Raw genomic sequence first — 14,954 nt, forward strand, 5'->3', positions numbered from 1 at the left:
CAAACACAACTGAAACACTCCATTGAGTATTTTACTATATATATATATATATATATATATATAAGTGCTGTTCATATTTCATATTATATGTGTGTGTGCTGTTAAAGCCCTGATTGTAGTTCAGTCTTATGAGAGCTGCAGCTCTTTCAAGCTACGCAGGGATTCAGCACAGCCGCGGATGAGATTGCAGAGCTGGATACTGGCCTCCACTGACGCAGAGTGCTGGAGCTCCTGCGTGGCCCATCTGAGTTTGTGTAGCACTGCCTCCTCTGCGCTCGACAAGGCTGCGTGTTGGAGGGTGTTGACCAAGGACCCTGAAGGAGGTGTAGTCTGGACAGGAGGGTTGGCAGGTGGCAGGAAGTTTGCGCTGGCAGGGGGGGCAGAAACAGGAGTGGACTGTGTGGTGGGAAGGGGACCTCTCAGTCCAGATGCGGCCCCCTCGCAGTGCTCCGGCCGGGGCTGGCCCGTGATGGAGAGAGGGGGTTCGCTGGATGAGGCTCCGTTAGATTCAGGGAGAGACTGACTCGCAAGTTGACGCTCTCGTACCTGTGACAAGGCTGCCTGCGCATTCAAAGCTGAAAAGGAAAGTGAACAAGTTAACAGAGATACACAAGAGTCAAGACTGGACATTCATAAACAATTTAAGAGGCTCCATTTAAACGTACCTGGGTTGTCCTTGTCAACATCGGAGTCCAGCTCTTGACAAGCAACACAGTAATATTTCTTCTGCTTATCTTGCAGCAGAATTGTCTGAAAATATACAGGACAATTCATTGCATTCTTTAATTCATACATATTATAATTCCAGTGGTCTAAACACCTGAGAATGCTTGTACAATGCTTGTTTATTTCCTCGAGGCATATTATTAGTGCAAACTGGAGAATAAATACAATAAATACAACATTACTTAAATAATAAAAATAACAACGTTATTATTATATGATGTGCTGCAAGTATTACATCAGATATAACAGTGCATATTTACAGACATTGTCCAGGCAGGGTGTGAACGGTCCTGCTTCTCAATCAAGCAGCAGAGCAATTATTTTTAGTTTGTAAAAAGACTTCTACTGCCACATTTATTCTTGTTAGGATCAGCCATTGTTGTAACCAAAAGTTTACCCTGCTTACACTAATCCAGAAGCCAAAAACCCGGAAGTGTGAAAAAGGCTAATTGGATCATTGTCAATATGAGGGCAAATCAATTGTAAAAAAAAATAGTCATGTCCATGAATACATTTTTTATAAATACTGAATATTCCATAAAAAACAAGATTTCATATTTTCTTTAAAGCGTCCTTGGTGAATACAAGTATTAATTTATTTAAAATAGTACTGTTTATATATATATATATATATATATATATATATATATATATATATATATAATTACTGGCCAGAATTTTAATATTAGGGCTTACTTACATTTTTTAAATATGGTACCTCAATGCATGAATATATATATATATATATATATATATATATATATATATATTAACAATAATGTTATGAAGTCACTGATGAGTGAATGCTTTACTCTCACCCCACACAGCTCACAGCAATCCCCCAGCATCTTATATCCCTTCAGCAGATAGTCTCCCATCAGCTTGCTGATCTTGTCCTGCCGCTCCCGTCGAGCCTGAATCACCTTCATCTCCGCCTCGGAGGGAGGTTCCCATTCAAAGTCTTCATCTAGATTCATCAAAGCACATGGATTCCTCATGTGAGTGTGTCATTCATGTAACGTTAACTTTACAGATGACAAACAGCCAGCCAGCCAGCTAACATCCATGCGTTTCAGACAGTTACACGACTTTAGGTTTGGTTGTCCATAGACTATAAAAAATAAGGTTGTCACTAATAATCATTTATGCAAATACATTATAAAGACCTAGATATTTTGAATAAATTAAAGCTACACACCGACAGACATTGAAGCGCTAACCTGCTAGCGTGAGATGTTATTTTAGCGCGGCTCCACGTGCACTACTTTAGCACGACGGAAGTTAGTGAAGTGACTGAAGATTATTGAGAGATATAAATAGGGAAGTCAACAACAGAATAAGCTAAATATGACTTTATTCACATTTTACCTGCGTTAAGAGCCATGCTTTCCTCATCAGCCGCCTCTCACAACACAGATAACGTTTCCTGCTGCTCAAAACATCAGCGGTGGAATGTGTGTAAAGTGACGAGAAAACTGACTGACGCCATCTAGCGAGCTGAATGTTGGTCCTGACTCATGCAGTTTTGTTTTCACTTTTATTGAATATGACCACATTGAAAATCTGATATTTTATTCATGATAAATGAACCTACATAGACACGTATTCTGACAACAGAGAAAAGTTATGATGGAAAGCAAAAAAGGATTATCCAATTAAATATTCTGGCATTCATGTTCATTTTGTAACTTTAATATAATTTTTGAATTATTAGAGAATTTAAAACAAATTAACACACACACACACACACGCACGCACGCACGCGCACGCACGCACGCACGCACACACACACACACACACACACACACACAGAGATAAACGCTTTACAGATAAAGCGTTGTGGATTTTTTTGGTTCGCTCACCTACCCGAATACGATAAAATAAAATTCTGCATCACAATTTATAGACAAGACCAGTAGTTTGTTTAGGCATGGTTTGTAAGTAGCCTAATTACAAACCTGCGCACATATATTCAAACGCACATAACTATAGAATCAATCCTTAATGCGCATGTGAACGCCATCAGCGTCTATCACAGGTTCACGTTTAAAGTCTGTTTAGAGAGAACGGTGTCGTCTTAGCGGCCCCTAATTTAATAACAAATGATCATTTAGACGGAAGTGAATCAATCAAAACTAACTTTAGCTGGAAAAATCATTATTCAAGAACCACTATAAAACTAAACCAATCTCTGTTACCTTAAATTATATGTTTATCTCTGCAAAGCTGCTTTGAAACAATCTACATTGTTAAAAGCGCTAGATAAATGAGGATGACTTGACACACACACACACACACACACACACACACACACACACACACACACACACACACACACACACACACACACACACACACACACTTTATTATAATCTTTCTTTAAATAAATAAATAAAATCTACAACTTGTATTGGCTTTCATTTTGTTGCTAAGACTTTCAATTAGTGAACATTATTAACAACATGAACAAAAAAGTACTTCTAAAGATTTAAGTTGTATCTGTTAATATTATTTCATGAACCTGAGTTGACACGAAATCACAATGAACAGTTGTATGTTTTAATTAATGTTAACAAAGATGAATAAATACTGTAATACATGTTACATGCTCATTGTTACGTAATGTTAGTTAATGCATTAATACTTATATGTAGGGTTCTATATAGAACATAAACATCATTTAACTTTTTTTCTAAGAGTGTAATGTTAACTAATTGAACATCATTGTAAAGTTTAAACATTTTTTTATTATAATCTTTCTTATTATCTTACTATCATTATTGAATGGTGTGTCAGCAGCTAATAAAGACATTTTGAATTTCAAACAACATGAACACAGAACTACAATGTGAATAGCTGCATTTACACATCACATCAGACACACAAAATGTTTTATGATGTTATATCAGACCAACACTCAATTGTATAATAGTCTCAGCTGAGTGCCACTATGGCTGGTTTGGGTTTTGCTCGTGCAATCCCAGCAGGGTCCCCTACAGTCTCCTCTCCAAAGACACTGTCCTCTCGCCAGTTTCCACGCCACAGTGCGCTGAGCCAGCGCAAAGTGCTCTCATCCCAGTTTTCTGGAAGCTGTAGCATGAGATACCCTGCTGAGATGATGCTGGCTGCTGCTGCTCGCACATGGCTAATGTGCAGAGTTCCAGTCACAAATGTATCTACAGCTTGAGAAAGAGAGAGAGGGCAATAGACTTGACTTTGGAAAAATGCAAGGTGCAAAAACAGAAATGAAATGCTTTACACGTCCGATCATTTTTTTACATCTAGGCTGTCGGGTGCTGACGGGATGATGTATGTTTTTAGGCCAAAACCTGGACAAGAGTTAGCATTTTAGCACTTTCCGTCAAAAGTCAATGGCGTTTTTGAATGGGTTTTTGGTTAAATACCTGAAATAAGGTCAGCGGTTTACACAAGCTCAAGATACTTTAACATTTTATTCTACAACATAAAATATATCATGATGAACAAAATGTATGAGAATCATAAACTCGCAGAGCCTATTTCTGCAACAATCCAAAAGCCAATGGAAAAATCCTATTGGGTCTTTTGTTGAGGGAACCAGGGTGATGCTAACTTCTACAAAAAATCACTGCAGCACTCTTCACATGTCTGTGAGGATTCAGAAGGTCTATTTTTATTTTTATTTATGTACAAATACATACCTGCACTCGCTGGGATGGTCAAGAGAATTCCCAGAGAAATCAAACTGGGGTACGTAAACATTCCTCCCAGATTTACCAGCAAATTGAAAACTTAGGAGAAAACAGGACAAAAATTAATTAAAAGTTATGTCAAATAAAAATCTGACCTATTTTTTTTAGAATATTTGTTAATATTAATAATAATATCAACAATAAATTGTGAAATCAATAAAAACTTTAAATCATTTAAATACAATCATATACAACACATACGTATTTTTAATTTTCTAACTTCAGAATTTATTAAGATTAAATGTGTGCAATCATTATTACATAATAGATAGTGGAGAACAAAAGTTACCAAGCATTAGAGAAGCCATGACACAGAGTTTATCCCAGGGGATGTGCTGAGAGGGAGGCCAGTATTCCACATGTGTGAAATAAAGCAATACACACACCCAGGAGTGGAGGACGAAACTACACAGACCCACGCAAGATAGTAACACACTGGCAGGGCCTGGATGGACATTCCCTACACGCTTTCTGAAAAGCACCTGAGACATGAAGCCATCAGTTGTTGTTAAAGTAAAACTGCAGAACTTTTTTTTTCAGTTGTTTACGCACTTTTAGGTTTAAATGAATTTCTCAACCTCACACAGTCTTCTAGAGTTTTGTAGTGAATTAGTAATTTTAAGAACGGATAATTGTTTTGGCTGTGAATGACTTGAATGATTAATGAATTAATGATTCAATGACTCTTTCATAACACAAAATTTGTCGCAACCTACTGACGCAACTGTATAGTAACTGAATAACGTGACACGGTCAGACACTAAACGAAAGTGCTTCATAAGTTTCATAAAGAATCTTTCTGATGACTCAAAAGAGTCACATGGGATGAATTAAATTCCCCACCACTAGTGCTGACCTTGAATAAAGCAGACGTTGAAGCTGAGCCAACTCCCAGTGCCACTCCTGTGATTGAGTCGCTGTGAAAACCGTCCCCATAGACCAACATAACAATGCCAGTGATGGACAGGACGGCAGCTACTACCTAAATAGAAATTAAAATAAATACATATTTGCGATTGCCTCAATGAATTGCCTTTCTCTCAAACACACACACGCACACACACACACACACACACACACACACACACACACACACACACACACACACACACACACACACACACACACACACACACACACACACACACACACACACACACACACACACACACACACACACACACACACACACACACACACACACACACACACACACACGCTATCATGTTTAAGCAAAACCTAGAAAATTACATAGTTGACTCTTGTTCCTGCTGACAATCATGAACCATATTTATACACACATATTTAAGCACTCTATTCCTTTTCTTTTTCCCCTTTGTTGTCTATCTTTTTTTAATTTAGTTGCTTGTTTATGTGTTATGTGTTTGACTATGTACAGCTGTACAGTATGTTCTTATTTATTCCTGTAGCCTCTTGGCCAGGTCATGTTTGTAAATGAGAAGTGGTTCTCAAACAGTTTACCTGGATAAATAAAGGTTAAATAAATAAAAAAATAAAAAAATGTTTGATTGCTCACCCTGACACCCATGAAGCGGTCCTTGAGTCCGATCCATGAAAGGAGAAAAGTAAAAGCTTGGCTGCAGCAGATAACGGCACTTACGTCCACTTTGGATATGCGGCAAAGCGCCAATAAGTACAAATAACCAGATAAACTCCATAGCACAGAGAATGGAGCTGCTCCTTTCAGAACAATCCTTACGGTAAGTTCTTCACCCAGGAACTGACTACATTTTCTGTACGTCAAAAGAGAATAGAAAGGCCTGTCAGGCTACAGCAGCATGTCACATCAAAATGATCGCACAACAATCTCTATCACTTATTATTTCAAAGAGTAAACTGTGGCAAGTAGTCACAAGAGCTTGATCTCAGTCATTAATCCAAAAGTCTAATAATACAACAAAGCAATAAGCCCCAAGCCATGGTTTACAGTTAATTTAGGCACAAGGTGGCTTCACGGGGCCTATTGCTTTTATAAAACAGTTAATCCATAAAAATGCTTATTTTAATATTTATCTTGGTGTATGTTTGTAGAGTAATTTACAACACAGTTCAACCAATCAGAATCAAGGACCGGAATTATCAGTTTTATAAATGTGTTTTCTCTAGCAGAGGGTTTGTAAAACTTAATTTAAAAATAATAATAATACGGTTATAGGGTTAGAAGTAAATGATCCAAAATGTAAACAATGTACAAAATGTATTACTTAAAATTTGCATGGGTCAAAACAATGGCTTACTATTGGGGCATTTTGTCACAAAAGTTCATTAAGTCGGAAAATAACTTTGAGAAATATTAATTCTTGCCCCGGTCCCCCTGTCAATTAATTCAAAGAATGATTTATTTGCATGTGACATTTATTGATTAATTTTCTGCAACAAAACCAATATCCACAATTCTTTCACTAGTAAAGATGAAAGTATGGAGTTTTATTAATAGAACGGCCTAATCCCATGTGTAAAAATACAGCTTAGTCAGGACTCTGTGCATGCACAGCACAATTTATAATAAAGCTTTAACCTATCCCCAAATGATAATGCTGAAGGTTTTGCTGTTATACCAACAACTGCCAACCAGTTTCAGTGATGACTTTGCACTCATTATGGGTTGTTGGCCAGGCATAGATTCATTAATAAAGTGGCAATTTGTTTAGCTGTACTAGAAACTGGAAGGATTAGGGACTGAAAGCAGCTTGCACTAAACAGCTTTCAGAACATTAAGTCAAAATAAGAATGATATACAGTATAATTACTGATTTAATTGCTTCAGTACTCTAGCAAATTAATTCTGGACTGCCAAATATCCTAACATGAGCAAGTCATGAAGATTATTTAAAACAATCCAGTGTTCATTTGAAATGTTTTCTTCTGACCTGAACTCGGTGGTTGGCAACTGCTTCTGTTTCTCCGTGAGAAGATGACACAGATAGTAGAAGGGAAAAAAGAGAATGTTCCAGATGCTACAGAACCAAATGATAAAGAAAGGGGTGGGATGTTTTATCAGAGTTTCTTTAGCACTGTGAGTACCCCAGGCCCAGGAAACAGCCACACAAGCCCCTAAAATGAGGCCACAGGTCACCCTCCGTACAGCTTGGAATGGCCATCGAGTGCACCAACGTTTAGATGGTCTTTCTACATCAGATTCATCCTCAACTAAGTTCTGTTCCTGGGGATCCTTCTCACTTGCTAAGAAAAACAAAACAAGTCATTTAGAGAATTACAATTGTCACCCTTTTCTACTTCTACATTTGATAGATTTCCATATAGGTTCCAAAAAAGAGTAATGCCGTAGAATAACCATTTTGGGTTCCCCATAGAACCTTTCAGTAAACAGTTATTTTTTCTTAGTGTGAAAAATATTTCCTTGATATTTAGATAAAATCTCCCACAAAATATTTTTTTTCTTTATAAAGACACTTTTGAGCAATGGAAGTCAAGGGTTATTAAACAAAAAAGCACACTACAAGACTAGCAAACTTCCTCCATCTTGTTTACTTTCGTTCTCACACACATTACCTCAGAACTCAACACTTCAAAATAGTAGTTACAATATGAACACAACAGAAAGGTTCCATGGATGATAAAGGTTCCATATGGACCTTTATGTTTTAGATTGTCCCAATAACTAAATGATATAAAAACTCCAGGAAACTGCACAGAACTAAAAAAAACATTACCTGGTTTATGCAGGTGAATTGTGATGGGTAGGGGTCCGGAGGAAGGAGATATCTTGGCTGAGAGTTTGTTCATTGTTTGTTGTGCTCTCCTAAAAAAAACCTAACCCTTAGGTCAGGGTTCTGAGCCCCTCTCTATGAGCTCGGGCTCTCATAGCAGTAATATGCTTTCAGTAAACCCACATGCTAAGTGCAGATTACAGATCCACCTGTGATTAAAAATCTAAGGTTTAACAGCTTACAGTCCCACTTGCTAAGTGCTGTCAAATTACAGTTAATGATGACGAGTACTACATAGAAAACTTAAAAAAGAGTGAGAGTGAGGTTTTGCATTGATAGTTTTAGTATAATAATTAAATAGATTTATAGATAGATATTGTAAATATTGTAGTATTAAGTCTCTCAACCTCCAATGACATTACATTGACATCTGAGCTATAATCCAGATTTTGGATCATTATTGGACTATAAAAACACTGATGATAAGGTTGTAATTATTAAGAACAAAATTAGGGCAAGACAATTTGGTTATGTATCTCCAGTCTTTAAACTATAGATGCACAAGAATGTTTTTCTGTATGTGAAAGTGTATTTTCTGACTTGTCCTAGTCATGTGTCATGTCATTAAGAAGAGATTTTCAGATAGTTCTCTGTCACTGCATAAATTTGGGCACTATTACTGGCCAGAAAAAAATGTTGGCTATAGCTTATTTTGGACAAATTAACCTTTTGTGACAGCATGACCCAGTAGCTGTGTATTGTTCTGACCAACAAATAGTCTGTCTGAAAATCATCGAACAACAGCAGTTTGCTATACTTCCCTATTTTTCATCAGTTGTCAGTTTATCAATTCTCTAAAGTTTTAAGGGTAAAACTTTACAAGGTCTCATTTTTTGAAGCATTAACTAGTAACTATGAGCAATAAACAGCATTAATTATTTACCTTTGTTAATGTTAGTGAATAAAAATGTTCACATTCATGATAGTTCATAGTGCATTAACTAATGTTATACATCTTTTCATCTCCAAAATGTATTAGTAAATGTTGAGATTAACATTAATTGATAAATGTAAATATAAATAGATACTTCTAAATAAACAGAAGTATTGTTCATTAATGTTAACGAATGAAACCCTTTAAACTATATTCACACGTTTACCATAGTGTTTTATAATTTATACCAATCCATATAAACACAAATGTCCATGAAGGTTTTGGAGGTATTTTATTTGGTTTAATGACTCGAGTCAAAAATTCCACACATGACAAAACAAACATTACACAAAGTCACATGAGTTGCTGTGATTTAAATGACTAGACGGCAAGACAAGTTAACACAAGCATGTAATGAAGTGATCAAACTCCACACATTTTGAAATTCCTCAGTCAGACACACTTTGTAAACTATGCGCTAATGTATAGGTAATATAATGACCATCAGGGAGCACTTTCATCAAGAAGAGGTATGTAATTCCTGGACTGAGTACCTCAAGGCAACCATTCACCCCACACATTTGTCTTCAAGTTGGATTTTTTATTTAAACTGTAATTTCATCGCCATCAGTATGACCTAGCGACTTTGCTAAGTGATATTGATGTTTTCTTTGTTGTGAGGTACTCCTGTCGCTGTCTGAGACGCCTTCTTTACTTAATGGGGAGACGTGACTTTTTCCTGTGCTGTCTCGCTGTGAGGGAATGTACTCGAGAGTAACGTCTGTCCTGTGGAATCTTACATGGGCATTCAGTCTGTTATAATCAGAGAGGGAGATAAAGAAATTGGGTGAGATACACTGGTAGACCACGTTTTGGCCATGGCAAGAATGAAGAGAAAAGAGGTTGCTTGTTTACCTTTGGGTTTGGGGTGCATCAGGGTCAGAGGCAGCTCTACTGTCACATCACTGTAAGGAGAAAACAACAGGTTAGATAAAGGCCATTTCTGATTGCCCATAATGCATGTAAATTGATTTCAAATTTTTGACCTACCTTGCTGTCAGTCCTCCCAGCAGACTGCAAAAAAGAAAGCAGAAACTGATAAGTATAAATTATATATAATTTTAGCTAACATATTGTTATAATAATTATTGTGTGTGCGTCTAAATATATATATGTTCTTATAATAATAATAATAATAATTATTATTATTATTATTATTGAAACAATTTATTTATTTATTATTGTGAGGTTAGCATAACCTGGACAGATATCTCAAAGAAAGAAATCCTCACCCTCCACCTGATACCATGAGGTTAACTTTGATCTTGTAGGACACCAGAATTCCCAAAATTTCCTTATCCATCCCTGCCCTTATTCTGAAGAAAGGACGGAAAAGTAAATGAATAATTAGCAGAGTTCACTGTATATAGTATCATAGCGAATGTGCGGTATTAGGAGCAGTTCATTACAGCCCACAAATATTTTTATATCTGGATTATGTGCAAGTTTACTCATTTCTATGGGGCGTTCTGTAAAACTCTGTTTGAAGATGAAACGAACACTCACATAGTGGTTGAGGCCAAATTGGTGTCTTCATCTTTAAGCCTGCCGTCCAGTGCCAGGCCACGCTTCTCCTTGTTGCTTGACAGCAAAGGAGTGATCGCGAGGGACTTTTCAAAATTTGCACTCCCTTCTATAGTTTCCCTGCAGAAAAAAATTGAATCATATAGGTTAGATAACTTACAACTGATCATTGAAGAGACCTTCGCGATGGCTGGCATACATGAATATCACAGTCAAAGAAAACGACACTCACCCAAACTCTTCACTCAGGACATTCTTGGTGTATTTGTCGGCTGAGTAGAGAACAACGTCTGTGGTTTGGTCAACTATGAGAGTAATGGATACAACATCAGTTCATTCAAATATACTGCTATATTTATTATACCCCCCGATGGAATGCTTGACTCTCTCTCTCTCTCTCTCTCTCTCTCTCTCTCTCTCTCTCTCTCTCTCTATATATATATATATATATATATATATATATATAAAATAACTTAAATCAATATTTGACGTCCATTTATTGATTTATTTGGAAGTAGTCATGTAGTAGGATAATATACAGTCAACTGGTCATTATAGCAAAATAAGTATGGTACAATAACCCTGTCAGGGGTTATACTTTGTAATAATGACAGGATTACTCTACATGACCTGTTACACATACAAATTGTGAATCACTTGAAATTGCTTTTAATCAATCTCACCTGTAACCTTTATTTTTTTCACAACTTTGTTTGTCTCGTTCTTGACCTTAATGTTGATAGGGATGGGATCACCATGGTAGTAGATCTGTCATCAATGGGAAAAACACACGTGAATTTCTTCTTGGTTTGGTAAAAAAAATTGGTAAATAAATTTCTCAAAGCAGACAGTGCATCATAGTTTACACACGTCCTTGGCCAGAGAGGCTTCCAGAAGAACAGGCTTATCAGACATCATAAAGCTCTTGCAGATCTCAGCTTTCTGTCCAGATCCTGTGTTATCAGGAGCGAACTGGATTTTACGAATGATAAGGCGGCAAGTGTCCCTGAGAGAGACGACAGAAAAAAATGATTTGTCAAAATTGTTAACAGGGGTTAAATGTGTGAAAGAACCTATAACACACTCACTTCTTGTCGATTTTCTCATCGGGGTCATCAGCTGATTTGGCCACGTAGGCCTTGACCTCAAAGTCAACACCGCAAGCCTGCAGAAACAGAGCCATGAGCAAGTCCATTCAGTGCATTTCCATTTGAAGATAATATATTGAATTCGCTCTCATTTCATCTCACCTTTCCTTGGTCATCTGGGCCAGGCTGAAGCGTAACAGAGCAGGGGAGGTTGGTAGGGATCTGAAAGAAAAAGACAGTTCATTTTCATTTGTCACATCAGACAGTTATATAAGGACATTTTCTGTGACAAAAGGTGTACAAATGATATTTTTTATTTATAAGGGTTGTGTAAAATTATTACTCCTAATCATTGTCTGTGTTATTTTGTTGTGTTATTGGTGCTGGCTGATGACTTACATTAAAAGTGAAGGGATGGCCCTGCTCTCCAGCTTTCTTTAGGAGAGTGTTGTGCATCTCTGTCAGGGTGGGTTTGTGGCCTGCATCAGGATATAGCTGTATGTGCTGAATCCAGATGTCTTTTCTGAAGGAAAGCCCAATCACATCCAGGTCTTCACGACCATAACGGAAAGCGCAGGCCAGCTGAATCCAAACTGCATGAAGCAACATTAAGCATTGTTTTTTATTTGTTCTATTGTCTTAAATTCATTTTCATCCTTTTTGAGAAAAAAAAAAACATATAATTTCAAGTATGAATGGTTAAATGATTTTTTAATTTAAATTTATCATCTATGCTTTTTATATTTTTATTTCTTATTTTAAATTGTATTTCTTATTTTATATATAGTTATACACAAACACATATATATATATATATATATATATAAAGAAAAAAAAATATAAAACTTAATCCTGACAATACCTTTTCTGTCTTCAAGGTCTGCAGGGTCGATTTTCACTACACCCTCTGTTTAGAATAAGAAACAATTCATATTTAGTTTTTGGATATTACCTGTTGTATGTGTTTCAAAAATAAATGCAAGCAGTTTCTCACCAACATGGTCAACTGAGTCAACATGGTCAACAAAGTCTCTCTTCCCCAGGTAGAGAGTGAGCTGAAACATAAGCAGTGTATTACACTAATTTATTTCCACGTAATGAAATATGAAAATTCAAGCATGAATCTGTAACAATAAATTGAGGAATTCAATTCAAAAATCTTCAGTTAAGTTCAGTCGTACCTGGCCATTTCCACTGGTCTTTTTGTAAACTCTGAAAACACAAAAAAGAAAATTGTGAATGAGGAACAGTATAAGATGGTTGATGGTGTAGTAAACACAAGATAAAATTAGTAAGTGTTACTAAAATGTAACTCTGTAATGCCTGACTATATATACAGGTATATACACTGCAGAGGGTGTCAAAGAGGAGTGAGCAGGGATCACTTGTCCTATTAGGTCTATACCCAGGTATTAACCTCTCTACCTCAGCAATTTGAGTTTGCAGGTTTGACCTTTTTGCCCTGAGCGTTCATCACATTGCTAAAGCTTAGTATTTTAAGACACTTTAAGGCCAAGGCCTGAAATACCCTTTTCAATTAATCCAGGCTTCATGAATGGAGGCAGCTTGTGTTTACTCCAAAGAGGATGCCTGGTAATTGATTGTGACTGCCGGCTTATGACACGTTCATGCTGGACTCAAATCAATGTTCCCAATTGATGAGATCTATTCTAAACTTTCAAGAACATCCTCATTGTGGTATGTAATGAAATTGTTTTTTTCTCTCTTACTGTGTGACACTTCTACTGTAATTTTTGCCATCCTGTCCTGTCCTATCCTATCCTAACATGACATATAAAGTGGTTTGTTAATTGATTTATCAAATTATTTAATTTTTTGTTGTTGTTGTGATTTGCACTTTGGATCGACCCTTTGTCATTTCTTAGACATAACCCGACCGGCCAATATTTAATAAGCACAGAAAATTGGAAAGTGACAAAACAAAACATGCAATATTAATTGAAAACATAAAATGAATATAAAAATGAGTTACTCCAAACTAAGCACTTGGTAAATACTATGGTGAAAAGTATGATCCAGAAATGTTAGAGTTGTGCATAATTTTCTTTTCAGCTTTCTTCAAATCTTTAATAAATTGTTTTGGTATTGAAAAGCACAACAAGTCTAATGCTACATAAAACAGTAACATGTATTTAGAAACTTTTTTTTGTATGTGAGCAGTGTGAAAATTCTTAAAGGTGAAAGCAAAAAAGAAAGAATACTTACTTGTCTGCCATTGTACAAGGATTTTCCTGAAATAAATAAAATAGGAAAGTGATTTTTTTTTAAACAAATGGCTCTCACTGCATGAGTGTTTATGTGTGCATGTCTCCCCACTCTTTATTGCAAGATATGATGTTTGTGAATGTAGTGATAACAGTAGAACAGCTATTACTCTTATTTTTCTCTCAAACAGATCTTGGCACAAAGATAAGCTGTACGGCATTGCTCATCCAGTGAACTCAGATACTTTGATGTAACCCTCTCTAAATATGCCAATTTATGGGCTTTAAGCTTATTTCTAAATGCAAATTGCATGGACAGAATATATATTTGACTAAAACTAACACAAAGAGAAATCATACAGGTTGTAAGCACAATAGGCCTACATTTCAAATAAAAATGACCAAAATAAAAAAGAGCTACTAAGAGGCTGTCAAACACTACGCATATACTAAAACAGCCTTTATAAATGCAAAAGAACCATGTGGAGACTTTTAGATGTTTTTGCACAAATCGAATGTGTTTAATGTCTCTCTCAGCTGTAAAACTCAATGCACATCATTAATGCTCATCATTGTCCAATATCAATTTAGTTGATTGAGTGACTCTTAACATGAAGACAGTCTGAATGCAATCAAATATTGGTTGTACACATAAGCTACATGAATATTCACAAGGCTGTGCTGATAATCTGCGAAAGAGGGCTAAATGAACTCATGGAAGTACATTTAATACTGTACTAAAGACAATAGTGTATTTCTTTTGTAAGATGATAACAAGAATTGTTACCAGAATACCTGTTACTGAACTTTTTGGTGTAAAGTCATTGAGTTCTTACCTGTTGACTGTTAGGACGATCTGCTCCCTCTCGCTGGTAATCCGCAGCCCGTCTGGTGTTGTCAGAGAGTGCAGATGAGACTCCGAGGCGAAGGGTTTTATACTCAGACTTTTGCTCTGATGGCTTGTGCTCCTCTGA

The 14,954-nt window shown here is 36.4% G+C and overlaps 3 protein-coding genes across 4 annotated transcripts; all 3 read right to left on the minus strand.

Moving 5' to 3' along the window:
• Nucleotides 1-41: 41 nt before the first annotated feature.
• znrd2 (zinc ribbon domain containing 2) lies at nucleotides 42-2,201 on the minus strand. 2 transcript variants are annotated; one of them, XM_077242649.1, is made up of 4 exons: nucleotides 2,095-2,201; nucleotides 1,545-1,693; nucleotides 666-750; nucleotides 42-575 (listed from the first exon to the last, which is right to left on the minus strand). In XM_077242649.1, exons 1-4 carry the CDS (start codon nucleotides 2,108-2,110, stop codon nucleotides 127-129), a joined length of 699 nt encoding a protein of 232 aa, XP_077098764.1. In that variant the 5' UTR covers nucleotides 2,111-2,201; the 3' UTR covers nucleotides 42-126. The 2 variants fall into 2 exon arrangements, with proteins under 2 accessions (XP_077098764.1, XP_077098765.1); XM_077242650.1 differs by lacking the exon at nucleotides 2,095-2,201 and adding an exon at nucleotides 1,947-2,036.
• A 1,375-nt stretch (nucleotides 2,202-3,576) lies between these two features.
• On the minus strand, nucleotides 3,577-8,270 carry LOC143749933 (solute carrier family 35 member F4). The gene is made up of 7 exons (XM_077242655.1): nucleotides 8,153-8,270; nucleotides 7,349-7,661; nucleotides 5,995-6,211; nucleotides 5,314-5,439; nucleotides 4,747-4,939; nucleotides 4,407-4,496; nucleotides 3,577-3,908 (listed from the first exon to the last, which is right to left on the minus strand). Exons 1-7 carry the CDS (start codon nucleotides 8,223-8,225, stop codon nucleotides 3,661-3,663), a joined length of 1,260 nt encoding a protein of 419 aa, XP_077098770.1. The 5' UTR covers nucleotides 8,226-8,270; the 3' UTR covers nucleotides 3,577-3,660.
• A 1,088-nt stretch (nucleotides 8,271-9,358) lies between these two features.
• Nucleotides 9,359-14,954, minus strand: arr3a (arrestin 3a, retinal (X-arrestin)). The gene is made up of 16 exons (XM_077242616.1): nucleotides 14,817-14,954; nucleotides 13,982-14,007; nucleotides 12,937-12,967; nucleotides 12,750-12,810; nucleotides 12,618-12,662; nucleotides 12,155-12,348; nucleotides 11,918-11,977; nucleotides 11,756-11,832; nucleotides 11,538-11,673; nucleotides 11,351-11,435; nucleotides 10,900-10,972; nucleotides 10,650-10,787; nucleotides 10,376-10,459; nucleotides 10,134-10,157; nucleotides 9,999-10,048; nucleotides 9,359-9,896 (listed from the first exon to the last, which is right to left on the minus strand). Exons 2-16 carry the CDS (start codon nucleotides 13,990-13,992, stop codon nucleotides 9,892-9,894), a joined length of 1,074 nt encoding a protein of 357 aa, XP_077098731.1. The 5' UTR covers nucleotides 13,993-14,007; nucleotides 14,817-14,954; the 3' UTR covers nucleotides 9,359-9,891.

This window comes from Siphateles boraxobius, unplaced genomic scaffold, assembly GCF_051911475.1.
Source record: "Siphateles boraxobius isolate OS27281-9 unplaced genomic scaffold, OSU_SipBor_1 25, whole genome shotgun sequence".
In the NCBI taxonomy this organism is placed as follows: domain Eukaryota; kingdom Metazoa; phylum Chordata; class Actinopteri; order Cypriniformes; family Leuciscidae; genus Siphateles; species Siphateles boraxobius.

Excerpts from the sequence above, each read along its gene's own strand:
- znrd2 (XM_077242649.1), bottom strand. Across the intron at positions 751-1,544 it reads ATTGCTGTGAGCTGTGTGGG|ACAATTCTGCTGCAAGATAA; the intron begins GTGAGAGTAAAG and ends GTATATTTTCAG. Across the intron at positions 576-665 it reads TGTTGACAAGGACAACCCAG|CTTTGAATGCGCAGGCAGCC; the intron begins GTACGTTTAAAT and ends TTTCCTTTTCAG.
- LOC143749933 (XM_077242655.1), bottom strand. The coding sequence starts at position 8,225 with ATGAACAAACTCTCAGCCAAGATATCTCCTTCCTCCGGACCCCTACCC. Across the intron at positions 6,212-7,348 it reads TTGCCAACCACCGAGTTCAG|AAAATGTAGTCAGTTCCTGG; the intron begins GTCAGAAGAAAA and ends TTTGACGTACAG. Across the intron at positions 3,909-4,406 it reads GACCATCCCAGCGAGTGCAG|CTGTAGATACATTTGTGACT; the intron begins GTATGTATTTGT and ends CTCTTTCTCAAG.
- arr3a (XM_077242616.1), bottom strand. Across the intron at positions 11,833-11,917 it reads GCCCAGATGACCAAGGAAAG|GCTTGCGGTGTTGACTTTGA; the intron begins GTGAGATGAAAT and ends CTGTTTCTGCAG. Across the intron at positions 10,788-10,899 it reads GTCCTGAGTGAAGAGTTTGG|GGAAACTATAGAAGGGAGTG; the intron begins GTGAGTGTCGTT and ends TTTTTTCTGCAG.